General features: G+C 38.4%; 2 protein-coding genes across 2 annotated transcripts; one reads left to right on the forward strand and one right to left on the reverse strand.

The window, feature by feature from the left end:
- The first annotated feature begins 3,207 nt into the window (after positions 1–3,207).
- Positions 3,208–4,855, forward strand: LOC113679351 (uncharacterized). Its single transcript, XM_027196306.2, has 2 exons — positions 3,208–3,255; positions 3,846–4,855. The coding sequence occupies exons 1-2, from the start codon at positions 3,240–3,242 to the stop codon at positions 4,364–4,366; spliced, it is 537 nt and encodes a 178-aa protein (XP_027052107.2). The 5' UTR covers positions 3,208–3,239; the 3' UTR covers positions 4,367–4,855.
- A 5,280-nt stretch (positions 4,856–10,135) lies between these two features.
- LOC113679312 (uncharacterized) lies at positions 10,136–14,315 on the reverse strand. The gene is made up of 5 exons (XM_089185950.1): positions 14,104–14,315; positions 13,797–14,014; positions 12,951–13,041; positions 12,396–12,545; positions 10,136–12,205 (listed from the first exon to the last, which is right to left on the reverse strand). Exons 1-5 carry the CDS (start codon positions 14,216–14,218, stop codon positions 11,655–11,657), a joined length of 1,125 nt encoding a protein of 374 aa, XP_089042076.1. The 5' UTR covers positions 14,219–14,315; the 3' UTR covers positions 10,136–11,654.
- Between the last annotated feature and the right edge of the window lie 2,972 nt (positions 14,316–17,287).

The raw sequence follows: 17,287 nt of genomic DNA on the forward strand, positions 1-17,287 counted from the left end.
TCTGTTTGCAGGGTAAATGTGTTGATGTTTCCCGTCAGGGAAGCGGCAAAACAAAGGGAGGCCAGTGTCATGCGAGATACAAAGGAAGATGGTGTCAAACACGAAAACGTAAATAATTAACACCATGAATAATTCCCTTTCAACGCAGGTTGTTATCATTGCAAACGGGTATTTTTGCCTACTGGCCTTCCTATCATCCCGAAATAATTTCAAGCACAATAGTTTAAGTTAAGGATTGATCAAAGTCGCCCCACAACCTCCAAGCTATGATTGTGTCATTGTGAGAGCACACTTTGGAGCCCGGTTAAATTTGGAAAAAAGTTTAGAATTTTTTTTGTAATTATCTACTTGAGCAGTTTACATTCAATCTATCGTTTTGCCCTTGTACACCCTATTCTTTTCAATTTGATGCGTGGATTGGAAAGCTATTATGGAATTTGCGCACTTAATTTTTATTAAATGGTGACTCAATTCGTTTAGGGTAATTGTGTCGATATTTCTCATGAACGAGCCGCACGAAGAAGGGCAGGTCAATGACAACCCAGATACAAAGGAATTACTGTAGAAACTACACGGTCTGTCATCCTAGAAAAACGCACGTTTGCACCTCGCTAAAAAATATGGTTCTCTTTTGTGACTGGATCGATATTGCGTTAATCTACTGGCCTCCATATTATCCCTGCATATTTTCATGGATAATAGTAAAGGCTGGGGAATAAACGAGACCGCAAACCTGCTCCACTATAGTGATGTCATTTTGTAGGAAAAGTTCCAAGATGCGTTTATTTTAAAAGATTTAAAGTTTTGCCTGTAAAAATGCGTTTTTATCCTTTCGGTGTATCGAAAATAATAAAAATGCCAGGCGTTTCCTCGAGCAATTTGATATCCCATTCAACTTTACTAAATCACCTCGTATACCATTTTCTTTTGATTATTATGGCATTGGCGCAAGAAAAATTGTCATGAAATGGTTCTTTCAGATCATTAAGTGAAAGTTGCATTGCACTTTGATCTTTTTGGAAACTAAGAAAGGCTCGAGCTCTCAGCATCCTGCTCTCTCATGCAAGGTGATTCGGGACACGCGTAACTCTTATTTCTCTGAATATTTCCATGCATACAGACCAAGTCGTTCTGGATGTTTTCTTGTTGTCTCATTTCGTGTTTTTAAGTATTAGGTATCGTTTTATGGTGAGCGAAATAAAGAATTTATGTCGTGCCTGCCTAATGACCATCTTGTCGCGGAAGCTATTGAATTACGCGAGGGAAAGATGAACTCAAATCATTTGCATTAACTATCTCAACTACAGTCAATAGATCGGCTGTAAATAAAGCATGAACTAAACTTCCCCTCTGGCGACTTTGTTAAGTTCATTGTGAGATCCTACCGGCGGAGATGAAAACCCACGGTTGGTATTACAAGCAACTCCAAAAAGATTATGTCAAACGATCGCACTTGAAAATTTTCGGAAATACATTACAATACATTTGGGATGAATATTTCATCATTGCATAAAGTTGTATGGAGCATTAAGTCACCGGTAGAGCGATTATGTTATTGATAATAAACAAGTTTTCTTTCGCATACAACGAGCGACCACAACCCATGTTGTTCACCGTGACAATTGCCGAATACTCGCAAACGATTCACATAACAGAAACACCATGCACGCTTCGTGCCTGACACAGTTTGTCTTCGTGACTCTTAATGCGTTCTTGACCGTTTGGTTCGTTGCAGTGAAAAGAGATATTTTGGAAACTAAACTAAAGTTGATAAATCAGCTGTTAATAATAAATGAACTAAACTTTCCCCCTGCGTCAATCTTATTATATCCACTGTGAGGATTTGGGAAACAAAACAAACTTATCACGAAAGATAATTTGTGCCTTTGCATTATCGAGTTTTTGAGGCATTAAGCACGAGGAGATCGCTGGTGTAGAATGGAAACACCTGTGGGTCTAGGAAAACAAAAATCAACTCGTCAACATACCAAAGGACGAAAATACCAAAAAAATGATTGTATGAATTAGAAGAAATTAAGATGCTTTGAGTTGCCTTCTTTGGCTTTTATAGTTATTATTTTTGTCTGACAGATTATTATTTTTTAATCCTTGTGGAATATGATGAAAACAGCGGCTCAAACTAGTACTAAAAGATTCTTTCTTATTTTGCCTACGGCGGAGAAGTGGTGACTACTGAATCATTTACGATCCAAAATTTCCCTTCCTGTTTAGTGAAATTACTACATGCTGCAAATGAAAGAAATACCCCTAACCCTAACCCTAACCCTTGGTATTCAATGTTATTCTAAGGTAGACTAACATTTTGGCTGCAGCTGCGAAGAGCAAACGACCTGAAGCTCGTTGAATACCAAAAAAATACTATGCTTCCTCGGAGGTTGAAGCAATTGGTCTTTGTATCTTTTCACATTTTTCTGGTAGTGTGGTTCGTTGTGGCGAACAATGACTTTTGTGCAAGCGTTTTTGAAACTCATGTTGGTAAGTAATAACTCGATCAGAACCTGCAGCTTCATTTTTTTTTATAGATGATGTTTCTACATCGCCAGTTTCCTATTACAAATTTTTCAGATTTCACTTTACTTGATCACGTCGTGAACAAAACTGATGTTGCCGATGAGCTTGAATGTCAGCTAAAATGTATGGGAAACAAAAGTTGCAAGTCGTTTAATGTTCACCGCAATGGCAATAATGCCAGGTGATTTTAAACGGAAGAAAGGATCTACATACTATGGTTCAGTTCAGGTCAGTTGAAGATATGTTTCTGGTGTACACATATTCCTTTTTATATTCGAGAGCGGCACAAGGCGAACATAAAGAAACAAAAAATCTCTTTGGTAATCCGTTTTTATGCTAGACATTTGGAGCACCGTTACCCTTTTTTAAACAACCTTCATTATCATCATAAACTCATCCTCATTTTCATACTTATCATTTTTTTATTGTGCAAAGAACAACAGCTAACTGAGAAAATTCAACCGCAAAAGCTCTTATTGATCAATTTAAGGGCGTGTGTGTAATCATACATGGTCTTGTTATACTTGGTTTTGCTCACTGTCTTCCCGAAAAAAAAAGTGTGTAAACTAACCTCTTATCCTACTCTTTAAACCTGGCAATAGAAATCCAAAGAAGTATCCCAAGGCCAATGGAGATTGATTAACGATTCATTGGCCTCCCTTTGCTTTGCTGAGGGCAAAGGAAATCCTTTGAAGGTCTACTGTGATATGAAAACTGACGGAGGTAGGTGAATGGTGCCAAGAGATGATACCGCATAAAAATATGCATCGCAATCTGTCATGTCCTAATTATCTACTTATCAAAAAAAAAAAAAAAAAAACATTTTGCTGGGCAAAGAACGATCTGCTCGCTCTTGTAAGGAGATCCGAGACTTTGGGGACTCCATAGGAGACGTGGAGTACTGGATCGACCCAGAGGACAAAAGGTATCCTTTTAGGGTCTACTGTGACATGAAAACTGATGGAAGTGAGCCGAGCGTGAATGACTTACCAACGAAAGGAGTTTAGTGCGTCTGTTGCGTACACGTCACAATGGAGATTAAGAATTTTGAAGTAATTAAGGTGCCATGCAAAACTTAAAATATACAAGACAAAAATCAACGATAAAACTTAAACAAATGATTATAGACGAAGTAAGATCTATTGAAAATCTTAAAGAATATGCATTATGGCGAGCGAAAAGAAAGCCAAAGAAATAAAATGTTGGAATTGTTAATATCAACACACAAAAAACTCTAAGAGAGTACGAAAATGCTCACGTGTGGTCCTTACTCTAAAGACTGTTTGATAGTGTTGCGTAATGTTTCATTTCAGGAGGCTGGTTACTTGTAGCAAACTTTGTTTTGAACTCTACTTCACCCCCTGACTGGACCGCTGAGTCATCATACCGCGGAATCAGAAACTTTGCCAACAACAAAATGGGTATCTCAGTGAGTGCACTGAAAGAACTCAGGTCACACTTGTCTTTCACTCAGCTACGATTCCACTGCAGTAAGAAACAAGGTCGTACGTTCCACGTGACCACGGTCAGTAACAGCACCGGTGAAGCTGTGGTTGAGTACTTCAGCGGCCAGAAGGATGTGCGTCCCGATTCATGTGGGTCTTTTCAGAGAATGGAAGACGACAACTCTAAGTTGGTCATTGAGTGTGAGAGTTGGAGTAATGACGGAAAATGGGGATTTAATGGAGGCGATGTGGAACGGAGGCTGTACACAGGGATCGCACGCGTTCCACGCAGCTATCGTTGGAATATACTAGATGGATCGTGGTATTGCGATGATTGGGATCATGACTCCGTTTCGCCAGGAGATTTTTGGAAAATCTATGTGTGCTAAATAATTAGTTCAACCAAATATCAAAACAATGTTTGGTTAAGTTTTGACCCAGGGTGGAACTACAATTTCTCACTCTGTAAAAAGACAAACAAATTGCTTTCAGTCATTGGTTTGTTGACGCACGTCATGGGATGAAAACCACGGTTGTAAGATTTTCAGGTTTGCACGATAACCTCAACACTAGCTTTTTCTCATAATGATCGGTGTTATATCGCTATACATTTTCTTTTTAATTAAGTAGTGTTATAAAGTAGTTTGTCATATCTTGCATATGCGTTGGCAATTTGCATGATGACAAGGACAATTAAGGATTTTCTAGTGAGAGTAGTGAATATCATTTTATAACAGTATCTGAACTTTGTAGTGGCGCAATTTGTAAGCTAAATGTGTCAGCAACGAGGGTTGATTATCTAAGGTGTAAAATATGGTTTACAACTTCAATATTCTCACAAATAGAAGTATATTGGTTCAAATAAACTGTTTTCATTGTTAGTGTAATATGGTCAAAAAAAAGCTTTTTGCAATGTAGCTTGAGACCCAATTTCACACTGTTTTAAAGAAATCTACACCAAGGTAAATAAGTCAGCTGTCAATTATGAATGAACTAGACTTGCCCCCTCCTGCAACCTTTTTTAGTCCATTGTGAGGCTCTGGGCAGTGACAATAAAATTCCCCAACGATAAGCATAGAAGCCACACAAAACAGATTACTTCGAAATTGTCAAAACTAGATTACGATAACTTTGTGGCGACTATTTCATAATAGCACTGAGTTATTTGGAATATTAAATCATCACGAGATCGATGATGTGACATGGAAAAGCGAGCTCGAGATGGCTGAGCGAAGTCGTGTAGCTTTTAATTATCAGCCGTTTAGGGATCCTTACGTGGTCTATTCGGTCTCATATCAAACTTAATGTTAACAAAAGCCTATATCAAGTCTCGGCGACCATGCCCCCACCACTGTCTGACTCAAGAACACACAAAATTGGAACCTTTGGCTCGATTACTAAGAGAAGTTTTGAGAGTAACTAGTTTTACCAGAAAAATTTAAAAGACGAATATTAAAGCTACTTTATAAGTTATTTTGAAATACCAAAGCTTTAGGATTTAAGGGGTCAAAATTCATTTTTTAAAATTACGATTAGACAATTTCCGAAGGCGTTCAAAGTGTCGTATCACCGTTAGCGTGTAAGAAAGGGTCCTAGCTCTTTCGCACATATTCCAATCTCAATTGTACTGCCATATACGAATGGAGCGAGAAATTTCCTTTACTTTGGTATATAATTCGTCTAGTTTCCGACCGATTTAGATGGGTTAGATGGCCGCTCAAGTCTCAGCACTCTCATTAATTCTGGTTTTCTGGGGATCCATATAGGCCGTGTGAGAGAGATCAGAGGGTCCAAAAACAGAATTTTCCGGCACCTCGTTACTTTCGTTTACATTCAGTATTAACAAGTAAGTAGTCTTATAAATGAATTAAGCGATTATATTCTTTTCCTTTTGTTCCCAGAGATACGGAATTTCATATAATACTAAATTTTTTTTGCTAGTAAGTCTCGAATTTCTTTTTCAGCCATCTTTTCCAGACAATTGCCAAAGAGGATGGAGAGGGAAGTGGCGAATCTACCTTCGCTGCATTTGTGGAGAAAATCATGCAACAAACGTGCATTAGAGGCATCGTCGTCAACAATCGAAGAACAAACGTCTCAAGGAAAAAGACTGGGACCATGTGTGCAAAGCCAAAGCGAGCAAAGAGGAAAAGTGAGGGTTTTGGTGTCAAGAGCCGTCACTGACAAGCGGTGTGACGCAATTTTTTCCGTCAAGTTCCTCTATCACGAGCTGGGTAATTACTTTATAGAAATCGAGCGCTAGTGGAATATTCGGAGAATGAAATTACCAAGCGAAAGAAACTTGAGGAAGAGCTCGAAGACTCAGAGTGAAGCTGCAAGTATCACCAAAAAAAATTCTAAAGATTTCAACGTGGTGAATTTTCTCTCGCTTTGCGACTTTGTCTACGGCTGTCACAACGACAGGATGAAAGTTTACGGTCGTTTGTTTTGTTCTTGTCTTCTTTCTCAATAAAAGCCCCGTTGAAAAGAGCTCGTCGGAGTATCGTTTTGGGATTCTTCTTTCCCTTTCAGCCGCCATGTATACAAATGTAAATTGTCAATAATGCGATTTACATTTAGATGGTTTGAGTTTTAAGTTGGCAAGGCGGAGGCGGTCAAAGACTTGACGAAGGTGAGACAAATGCTCCTCAAATGTTTTGGAGTATACAAGAATGTCATCCAAGTATATCAGACAAATCTTATAAGTAAGATTGCGCAGGACGCTTGCAATTAATCGAGCAAAGGTCCCCGATGCCCCAGTTAGGCCAAACGGGAGTACCATGAACTCATAAAGACCACCATAAGTTGTGAACGCCGTGCGTCGACGAAATTCAGGCTCCATCTCAGCCTGCCAATTACCATTCTAAGATCCATAGAGCTGAAATACTAAATACCATTAAGAGCATCCAGTGCATCATCGATGTGCGGCAAGGGAAAGGAATCCTTTCGTGTTACAGCATTTAAGCGCCTAAAGTCTACAACGAAACGGTTAGTGCCATCTTTTTTTCCACATGAATGATGGGAGAAGCCCAAGGACTTGTACTGGGCTGGATTATGCCCTTGTTTAACATGTCATTCATATGTTCTTCAATAATTCCGCTTTGGGTATTAGAGACGTGATAAGGGCGTTGACGCACTGGGGGGTGATCGCCGGTATCAATGCGATGTTGGACTAAACCAGTGCGTCCTAGCTCTTCCGGCTTTAAGGCAAAAATATCGTGGTATTCCGCAATTAGCGCCTTCAATTGAGTTAGTTGGTCAAAGTCAAGAGTGGATGAAGTAAGATCTAACGGCACTGTTTCATCATCTCCCTGAGGAGGAATAGGCGCACCAGACGCTTCGTCGATATCAATTACAGACATAGAACCCGCTGCAGGGATAAAAGTGCCCATAGTTGAGCAGCGGTAGATGGTCACGGGTTTACAAGTGGGGTTGAGAACACGAAAAGGAAAAGTGTGTTGTTCAGATAGACTGACCAGCTGAGATATCCACAAACGTGATATCTTTCAGCTAGTTTGGTATTGTGGTTTTTCCTACTGGACTTTGGATAAACAGGAATGACAGATTCGGAGAGAAGTGGTAAAATGAATGTGGCATAGGCATGTACCGAGGTCGATTCCTCAGGGGTAGGACCAACAACAGGAAAAGAGGATTGCAAGGGTACAACGTTGGAAGTAGCAAGGGTCATCATCATTACAGTGACAGTTTGGCACACCGGGCAAAGGGATCCACACATTTCAAAAGAAAATGACAAGCAACTAGCACAAAATATGTGTGGAGTTCAGCATTTTGTCTGAACTGGTTGATCAAGTACCTCTTTTCAAACAGGGCACATATACTCGCGCTTGGTGTTTTCAACAAATTGTTCTGGGTAAAGAGGATCTTATCCTCTAAAGCTTTGTAAATTCTTTACTTCCTCAGAGAATGAGAGTGTGGCTGGATCAGGTTGGAAGCTTAAAGTGCCAGACATTCCCTCACCATTTCCACTTGTTCCTTGAGTCTAGCTGAGTCTTCTCTGGGTTTTATTCCAGGTTTAATCTTCTTCCCACCAGGTCTCTTTTGATCTTTAAAGAAACTGCAGATCTTACAGTTGTAGTGCGTTTGTGTGGAGGCTACACATTGATTTCAAGGCGTGTGCCTCCTCTTAAAGCAAGCTTGTAGCACTTGTGGCGGAACTTGAGAGGACACATGTCAAGGTCATCTTTACGAACTTTGACACCAAAGGCTGTGAAAATAATCTCCATCTTATCATCGCAAAGAAAACTGTTCTCACACTTATCTTTTGCCTTCTTTAATCGCTCTTCACAAATTCGGCAAATTTTTCCAATATTTGTTGATGTTCAGAGAGACCAAAATTAGCCATCTGAATGTACTAATTGAACTATGTTCTAAACTAAACTTGGACTAAGCAAAGCAGTTCTAAATTGACTTAAGATATGTTCTGAAGTTCCTTTTTCCGACCTTTTATTTCTTTAGAAGGGTACACCCTTAGGGTTTGTACCTTGTTTCAGGAAGGGGTGCGGGAATATTTGCATTTTTGTGTTATTGCGTGTGGTTCGTTCCATTTGAAGGGGGAGAGAGTATTCGCAATAAACCATGTTGATCATAGCCAAGAACAACGATTTAACTACCAGATCAAAGCAGGGTTTATTATCCCTGGTCGTGACTGAAATGTTAACCTAAAGAAACGTCTTGTCCCTGCTTTCTCTATTAATTTTCCTGTAGCTTCACGTGACAGATCGATGACGTACACTTTTCAGGAAGGAAATCACACGCACTTAGTGCAACTTTCTTGCACGTAACAGAAGGCCGTGGACATTTTAGCATTTTGTCATACATCGTGTATTCTTTGTTTAGCCTATGGGTGAGCATGATTGCATTGAGAGGATAAATTCGCGTAGTTCAGGGGCATTAGTTCGAGGTCAAAGAGGAGATAGACGCCATATTTACTATTTCAGTGATGAAGTGTAATCGCAGATTACACCACTCAAAACAATTCGGATTAAAACATCAAGGTACAGAAACTAACGGCAAAGGAGAGACGTAAAGCCAGAGTCGTTCCTTTATTGAAAGAAAAAATTCGAATCAATCAGAATCTTGCCTGAAAATGAGAAGACCTCAAAAAGGCGATAAGTCATCCCGCGTCAAATCAAGATGCAATATGATTAACTATCCCGAAGCAAAACACAATGTCTGCGCATAAGTTAGCTATTTCCTCGGGCTATGCGCATATACTTTTAGCCACCTAATTATCAGTGGGCTCTTTCTTGTTGAGCCGTTAAGCGTACATTTTCAGCGGTTTCAAACTGAAAATGTCAATCTGACATGCGCAAACTAAATTTCCACTGGCGGGCGTTTTGAAACAGCCGTGGTAGGGTAACTGTGTCGATATTTCTCATGAACGTAACGCACGAAGAAGGGCAGGTAAGTGTTTTCCCAGATACAAAAGAAGGTGGTGTCAAACACGTAAGTACTTATAAAACTTTGACACAGCATGTCATCCTAGAAAAACGCATGTTTGCACCGCGCGTGAAAATGTAGTTTTTTGTGACTCGATCGATATTGCGTTAATCTACTGTACTCCACATTGTTCCGGCATGTTTTCATTGATAATAGTAAAGGCTTGGGAATAAGCGAGACCGCACACCTGCTCCACCATAACAATTTCATTTTGCCGGAGAAGTTGCAAGATTGTGTTCATTCTAAAAGTTTTAAACTTTTTCCTGTAAAAATGTTTTTCTTTTCGGTAAATTGAAAATACTCAAAATGTCTGGGGTTTCCTCAAGCAGTTTTATACCTCATTTACCTCGGGAGAAAACTTGTTTATCAATTATAAACAAGTTTTCTGTCGCAGAAAACGAGCGACCACAACCTAAGTTGTTAACCGTGTAAAATTGTCAAATACTCGCGAACAATTCACATAACAGAAACACCATGTGCGCTTCGTGGCTGACACATTTTGTGTTTATGACTCTTAATGTACGTGCATGTATTCTTGACCGTTTGGTTCATTGTAGTGAACAGAGATCTTTTGGAAACTGAACTAAAGTTGATAAATCAGCTTTCAATAATAAATGAACTAAACTTTCACCCTGCGGCAACCTTTTTATATTCATTGTGAGGATCTGGGCAGAAACAAACCAACTCACCAACGATTCGCATAGACGCAACACCAAATATGTTATAATTCTAGTCGGATGACCTTAAAAACTCTAACGAATTTGTAATAATGTTTTCTTGGCAACTGTTCTATAGTTAAACACTACGCAGCATCGTCCAAAAAAGTTAGCTTCAACAAATTTTACATGATTTTACTTTGTTTTAGCCAAGCCTATACATATCCAACGAACGAAAAATACCGAAAAATGAAGTTAAAAAATGATCGTATGAATTAGAAGAAATTAAACTGCTTTGAGTTGCTTTCTTTGGCTTTTGTAGTTCTTCTTAATTTTGTCTGACATATTTTTTTTTTAATTATTGTGGAGAATGATGAAAACAGCGGTTTAAACTAGTCCTGAGAGATTCTGTCTTATTTTTCCAACGGCGGAGAAGTGGTGACTACTGAATCACTTATGATCGAAAGATTGTCTTCCTGTGTAGTAAAAATTACTACATGCTGAAAAAGGAAGAAACACCCCGGGTGATTTATTTGCCGCTGAGTGGTTTGACCAGCTATTATCAACAAATAGCCTCGACTTGTATTCAATGTTATCCTTAGGTGGACTAGCTCTTTGGTAGCAGCTGCTTAAAGCAAACGACCTGAACCTCGTTGAATGCTTTGCAAGTGAGCAAAAAAATATTGTACAGACAGCCAAGCGGGACAAATATCGTACCTAAACAGACCATAGAAGACTGTGTAATTATGCGCATTTCATTTGACGCTCAACTTTAAGCAAAATTTCAAGCAAAATTTTTGCACTTAAAATCCGTGAAACACATTACGTTTAAATTTAGTTTTAACTCTGAAAAATCTACACCACTCCTAAAAAAGTTCTTACGATTTCGTAGTGAAGCGCTTTTCTTACAAGCCTGATTTAACAGCAGACCCCTCTGAAAATACCTCTGTAACCGAATGCTTAATTGAAAACGTCATTCAAAGAAACTTCTACCATTACACAATCCAAAAAGACTTATTTACACTTTGTCTTATTTAACCCAAACCACGCCAATTGTGCCGATGTTTCCAGTGAGCGAAACGGTAAAATTAAGAGCGGTCAGTGTCACGCGAGATACACGCGAGAAAGATGGTGTCAAACACGAATGCTATCCATTGATTCTCCTGCATTTAAATCAGAATGTTATCAAAAAGATCCATCCCTACGCCGCCCTGGAGCAACTAATTCTGTTTTGAGTTGGTTAATTATATCTCCTGCAGGCTTTCATAATATCCCGGCATAATTTCAAGGGTGAAAGTTTAGTATGACTGATAAGGCACGATCCCCCCCTATACTAGCAGCGCCATTTTTTTAAGTTTTGAATTGTTTATTTATCGACCTCGTAAGAAATGATAATCTGTTGACAACTCTAAATCGGTCTATGAATTCACTCGCGCTATCCTATAATATTCAAACGTTTCGTTAAACCCTCGTGAAAACATTTCACTTTTTTAAGGCCACTAAGTATAATTCGGTAGTTAAGTATGTGTTTATCCTGTCAGTTGTGCCACTCGCTAACTGTTTAACGAACAAAAATCTTCCAAAAATCTCCCTTTGACAAAGTTATAAAGGTATCGCCGTTCGTGTCGTCGCACAAGCGGTTTCCAGAGGTTGTCATCCAGTGATACTGATCAGCAACAAATGCAGTGTGATCGTACAAACGCGTTTCACCTGCTCTATTTTTATACCCCCACTTCCCTACGAAGTGCGAATATCCGTCGTATCCCCATCTGGCACAATACCTGGCGAGATGAGAGTTGTCATCTTTCATTCTAAAAAAAGAGTGACACGAGTCTGGCAGGGTATTCGTCTGACCGCTGAAATACTGGACTACAGCTTCACCAGAGCTGTTAGCGGCAGTGGTCACGTGGAACGTACGTCCCTGTTGTTTGTTGCAGTGAAATCTCATCTGAGTGAAAGACAAGTGTCTTCTGAGTTCTTTCATGGCGCTAATTGTGATACCCATTTTGTGATTTATGAATTTGCTGATCCCGCGGTACGATGGCTCAGCGGTCCAAGCGGGAGGAATGGTCGAGCTATCCACCATAAAGTTGGATGTAAGAAGCCAGCCTCCTAGCAATGTTAAATAAAGACCGTACATCTCACATCAATTCTAAAATATTCTAGGTATAGAAATGCGAAATCTTGTGGATTTGTTTAATGTAAAATAGTGTTGATATCTCGATTTGTTTTAATGATTTGAACATGACAGATTGCGATGCATATTTTTATGTGGTATCATCTCTAAGTGCCATTCACCTACCTCCATCAGTGTTCATATCACAGTAGACCTTCAAAGGGTTTCCTTTGACCTCAGGGTCGATCCAGTATTCCCCATCTCCTTCAGAGTCATTTGATTCAAGAATATGCTTGCAAGATTTTCCAGGATTTGCAGCAGAATGGCCAAGTCTCGCTTGATAATTTTCAAAGAAAAAGATCAAATTTAGTTTCTAAATCGCAGCTCTTATTATCATCAACAAAATATATAAGTGTGCTTTAACCCTTTACATCAATACTCATATTATCTACGCTTTTCGTTACACATTGCCTGCGGTAATAACAGGGAGTCTTTGTTTAACGATCGACGGCTTGTCTCGTAGGTGATCATTTCCTTTAATTCCTTAATCCTAATGACTGATTCTTAGGGGAGAATGTAACTAACAACTGAACGCACGGAAAAATGGAATCAATTTGTTTAATATAATAAAGAAGCGAAACTTGTGAATGATGACGCCACTTATGCGTCTGTCCTCCAATAGAGCATAGCTAAGAACCAATCAAATAGTCATTCTTGGGTTAAAGGATATTTATTACTTACGTGTTTGGCACAATTTTCCTTTGTAGTTCGGATGACACTGGCCGCCCTTTGTTTTGCCGCTTCGCTGACGAGAAACATCCACACAAGTGCCCTGCGTTGGTTTTATCAAAACATATTACATACAGATGTTTCTTCGTGTTGTTTTTCGTCGGTTTTTAGGATAGGTATTCAATAGGGCATTTTTTTTTGAGGTGATTGTTTGAGTTCCTTTAATTTATATTTTTAACTTCGAGTAGCGTTTAACAGCATAAGACAACTTTTGGTTGTGTCCTCGTGTACCGGTACACAAAAGAAGGAAACATTAACGAACTGCGTCATAACTCTATGTATGGTTATGAAAACAATAGGAATTCCCTCGTGTGCCGGTACACCAGGACAGCCCCCAATCGTTTTTTTCATTTCAGATGTAAGAAATAAAGGGAGGCCAATGAATCGTAAATCAATCTCCACTGGCCTTGGGATACTTCTTTAGATTTCTATTGCCAGGTTTAAAGAGTAGAATAAGAGGTTTGTTTATACATTTTTTTCGGGAATACAGTGAGCAAAACCAAGTATAACAAGACCATGTATAATTACACACACGCTCTAAAATTGATCAATAAGAGCTTTTGCAGTTGAATTTTCTCAGTTAGCTGTTCTTCTTTGCACAATAAAAAAAATGATAATTATGAAAATGAGGATGATTTTATGATGATAATGAAAGTTGTTAAAAAAGGGTAAAGGTGCTCCAAATTTCTAGCATAAAACGGATTATCAAAGAGATTTTTTGTTTCTTTATGTTCGCCTTGTGCCGCTCTCGAATATGAAAAGGAATATGTGCACACCAGAAACATATTTTCAACTGACCTGAACTGAACCATAGTATGTAGATCCTTTCTTCCGTTGAAAATCACCAGGCTTCATCTGCCGGGTTTTGTCGTTGAGCTCGCAAAGCTTCTTCGCATTATTGCCATTGCGATGAACATTAAACGACTTGCAACTGTTGTTTCCCATACATTTTAGCTGACATTCAAACTCATCGGCAACATCAGTTTTGTTGATGACGTGATCAAGTAAAATGAAATCTGAAAATTTTGCAATAGGAAATTGGCGATGTAGAAACATTAACTATAAAAAAAATGAAGCCGCAGGTTCTGATCGAGTTATTACTTACCAACTTGAGTTTCAAAAACGCTTGCACAAAAGTCATTGTTCGCCACAACGAACAACACTACCAGAAAAATGTTAAAAGATACAAAGACCAATTGCTTCAACCTCCGAGGAAGCATAATATTTTTTTGGTATTCAACGAGCTTCAGGTCGTTTGCTCCACGCAGCTGCTGCAAAAATGCTTGTCTACCTTAGAATAACATTGAATACCAAGTCGAGGCTATTTCTTGATAATGGCTGGTCAAAACACTCTGTGGGGAATAAATCACCCGCGGTATTTCTTTCATTTGCATCACGTAGTAATTTTACTAAACAGGAAACAATTTTTGGATCATAAATGACTCAGTACTCACCCCTTTTCCCCTGGCAAATAAGACAGAATCTTTCAGGACTAGTTTGCAAAAATGCTAGTAATGTAGTAATTTTACAGGAAAACAATTTTCGGATCATAGTTTGAACCGCTGTTTTCATCATATTCCACAAGGATTAAAAAAAAGAATCTGTCAGACAAAAGTAAGAAGAACTAAAAAAGCCAAAGAAGGCAACTCAAAGCAGTTTAATTTCTTCTAATTCATACAATCATTTTTTATTTTAATTGTTTTGGTATTTTTCGTACGTTGGTATATATAGGCTTGGCTAAAACGAAGTAAGATCATGTAAAAATTATTGAATCTAACGTTTTTGGACGATGTTTCGTAGTGTTAAACAGTATAACAATTGCCAAGAAAACATTGTGACCAATTTGTGAGAGTTTTCAAGCTCATTTGATTGGAATTATAATCTAGTAGGTGTTGCGTCGTTGCAAATCGTTGACGAGTTCATTTGTTTTTTGCCCAGATCCTCACAATGGATATAAAAAGGTTGCCGCAGGGGGAAAGTTTAGTTCATTTATTATTGACAGCTGATTTATCAACTTTAGCTTTGTTTCCAAAAAGTCTCTGTCCGTTGCAACGAAGTAAACGGTCAAGGATACATTAAGACACAACTGTGTCAGCCATGAAGCGTGCATGATGTTTCTGTTATGTGAATCGTTCGCAAGTATTTGTATCACGGTGAAAAACTTGGGTTGTGGTCGCTCGTTGTCTGCGAAAGAAAACTTGTTAATTATTAATAACTATTTTCATAAACCCACTTATTATACGTCTAGAGTGAGGCCTAAATTACCATTATAACAAGTTCATTTTGCGTCACGTTATTGACGATGAAAAGCTTCCCAAGCAGGTACCAGGCTCTCACATCTCACACAATCGCTTAAGCGGTGATTTAATGCTCCATACAACTTTATGCAATGATAAAACATTCATCCCAAATATATTGTAATGTAGTTCTGAAAATTGTCAAGTTCGATCGTTTGACATAATCTGTTTGGTGTTGTTTCTATTCGAACCGTAAGCGAGTCGGGTTTTCATCGCCGCCGGTAGGATCTCACAATGGACTAGACAAAGTCGCCAGAGGGGAAGTTTAGTTCCTTTATTATTTACAGCTGATCTGTCGACTGTAGCTATGATAGTTTCTTAAAAACAGGAGGGGTCTTAAGAGGGGTCTTTCATGCTTTTATTTGATATGAAATAAATACATCGTAAGGGCCCAAATAATAGTCTCCAACGGGCCAACCATTTAAAGATGCCATACTTGAACTACACCCCCTAATCTTTCCATCCTACACTAGCGATCTCCTGGTGGTTAATGCCTCAAAAACTCGACAGTACAGGGGCACAAATTATATTTTGAACAACACAATTTAATCCATATTTATACAACCAATACAGCATATATGGGCTGAAATATGATTATCAGGGACAATATTGGTTTTTTCCAAATTCTAATTATTTTGGCCAATATATCAATAGAGTCGAAAGTTCTACATATTTACAGAAACCACTGTTTTTAAAATCATGCAAATGATTTGAGTTCATCTTTCCCTCACGTAATTCAATAGCTTCCGCGACAAGATGGTCATTAAGCAGGCAGACCATAAATTCTTCATTTCGCTCACCATAAAACGATAGCTAATACTTAAAAACACGAAATGAGACAACAAGAAAACATCCAGAACGACTTGATCTGCATGGAAATATTCAGAGAAATAAGAAGAAACATCATGCAAAACACTTTAAGTCCATACAATATATAACAGTAAACAAATCCATCACAAAGTCAACGAAAAGACTAGTTTCCTTTTTGTTTGTAACAGTCAATAATGTCAAGCTGACTAAGGAAAAACTACCTTCTTCTTCTTCCCACGAATTTTTGTTCCTTGATTATTTTTTGTACATTTGATAATGACTCGTCCTTTCTCTATTTTAAACAGACGGATTTTTTCAACTACTTGACAACTCAAAATTGTTTTTAAATTTTAAATAAGAGAATTTCGTGCTCAACGGTCGCACACAACACTTCAAATCGAAATGGCACGTGATTGCGTACTCCGTCACTGAAGCTAAAAAAAACTTATCGTTGTCGCCATTGATCTGGTCACGAGTTCACAATAAAGCGGGAGAAGTTTGCTTGATTAATGGAACTCGACTAAAATAAGTCATCCTTTTCCCATCAGCACCTTCTACCCCTTTAAGTAGTTTGACTTTGTTTCTTGCAAATTTCAAAGTTCTTTGTTTAACTTTTTTGGTGTTGAGAGAGAAAGGTTGGTCTTGCTTGCTTACCCTTAGAAGTTAAGGATATTCATCGAAACGACCTACTGGTTTAATAAATGAAAGAAAGTTGCTTTTGGAATGAACGATTCTGAATTGAGTGTCATAAACCAAAACCAAGTGTATCAAAATGGTCAATCAGAACCAAGATAAATATCCTGAGGAGCCAATAAGAACTCATAATAAACACATAACAATGACCTCAAGGCGGTAAATCACAAGTGACCAAGATAAATATCTCAGGTCTGAGTGATGATTGAGAATATGGTGCAACCTTTTTTCAGACATTTCAAAAAGAAAAAGCATGCAATTCTACATTGCGTCAACACTCAACTGTAAATTTCTCTAATATTTCAATCAACAAATTATTTAGCGCACATAGATTTTCGCATTTCGTAAAAACAAGTGTTTGATTTTGGTGTTGAAGCATCCACAGTCGCAACCCAAACCCTCTAACGTTAGTGTAGAAATAAACCAAATCAATTTTGTGTAAGCCTCAAGAAAGTTTATGTAGGGAATTATCAAACTTACTGCATTTTA

Source organism: Pocillopora damicornis, chromosome 10, assembly GCF_964200805.1.
Source record: "Pocillopora damicornis chromosome 10, jaPocDami1.2, whole genome shotgun sequence".
Taxonomy (NCBI): Eukaryota; Metazoa; Cnidaria; class Anthozoa; order Scleractinia; family Pocilloporidae; genus Pocillopora; species Pocillopora damicornis.

Excerpts from the sequence above, each read along its gene's own strand:
- LOC113679312 (XM_089185950.1), bottom strand. The coding sequence starts at position 14,218 with ATGCTTCCTCGGAGGTTGAAGCAATTGGTCTTTGTATCTTTTAACATT. Across the intron at positions 13,042-13,796 it reads CATACTATGGTTCAGTTCAG|GGCACTTGTGTGGATGTTTC; the intron begins GTCAGTTGAAAA and ends AAACCAACGCAG. Across the intron at positions 12,546-12,950 it reads AGGAAAATTGTGCCAAACAC|CGAGACTTGGCCATTCTGCT; the intron begins GTAAGTAATAAA and ends AAAATTATCAAG.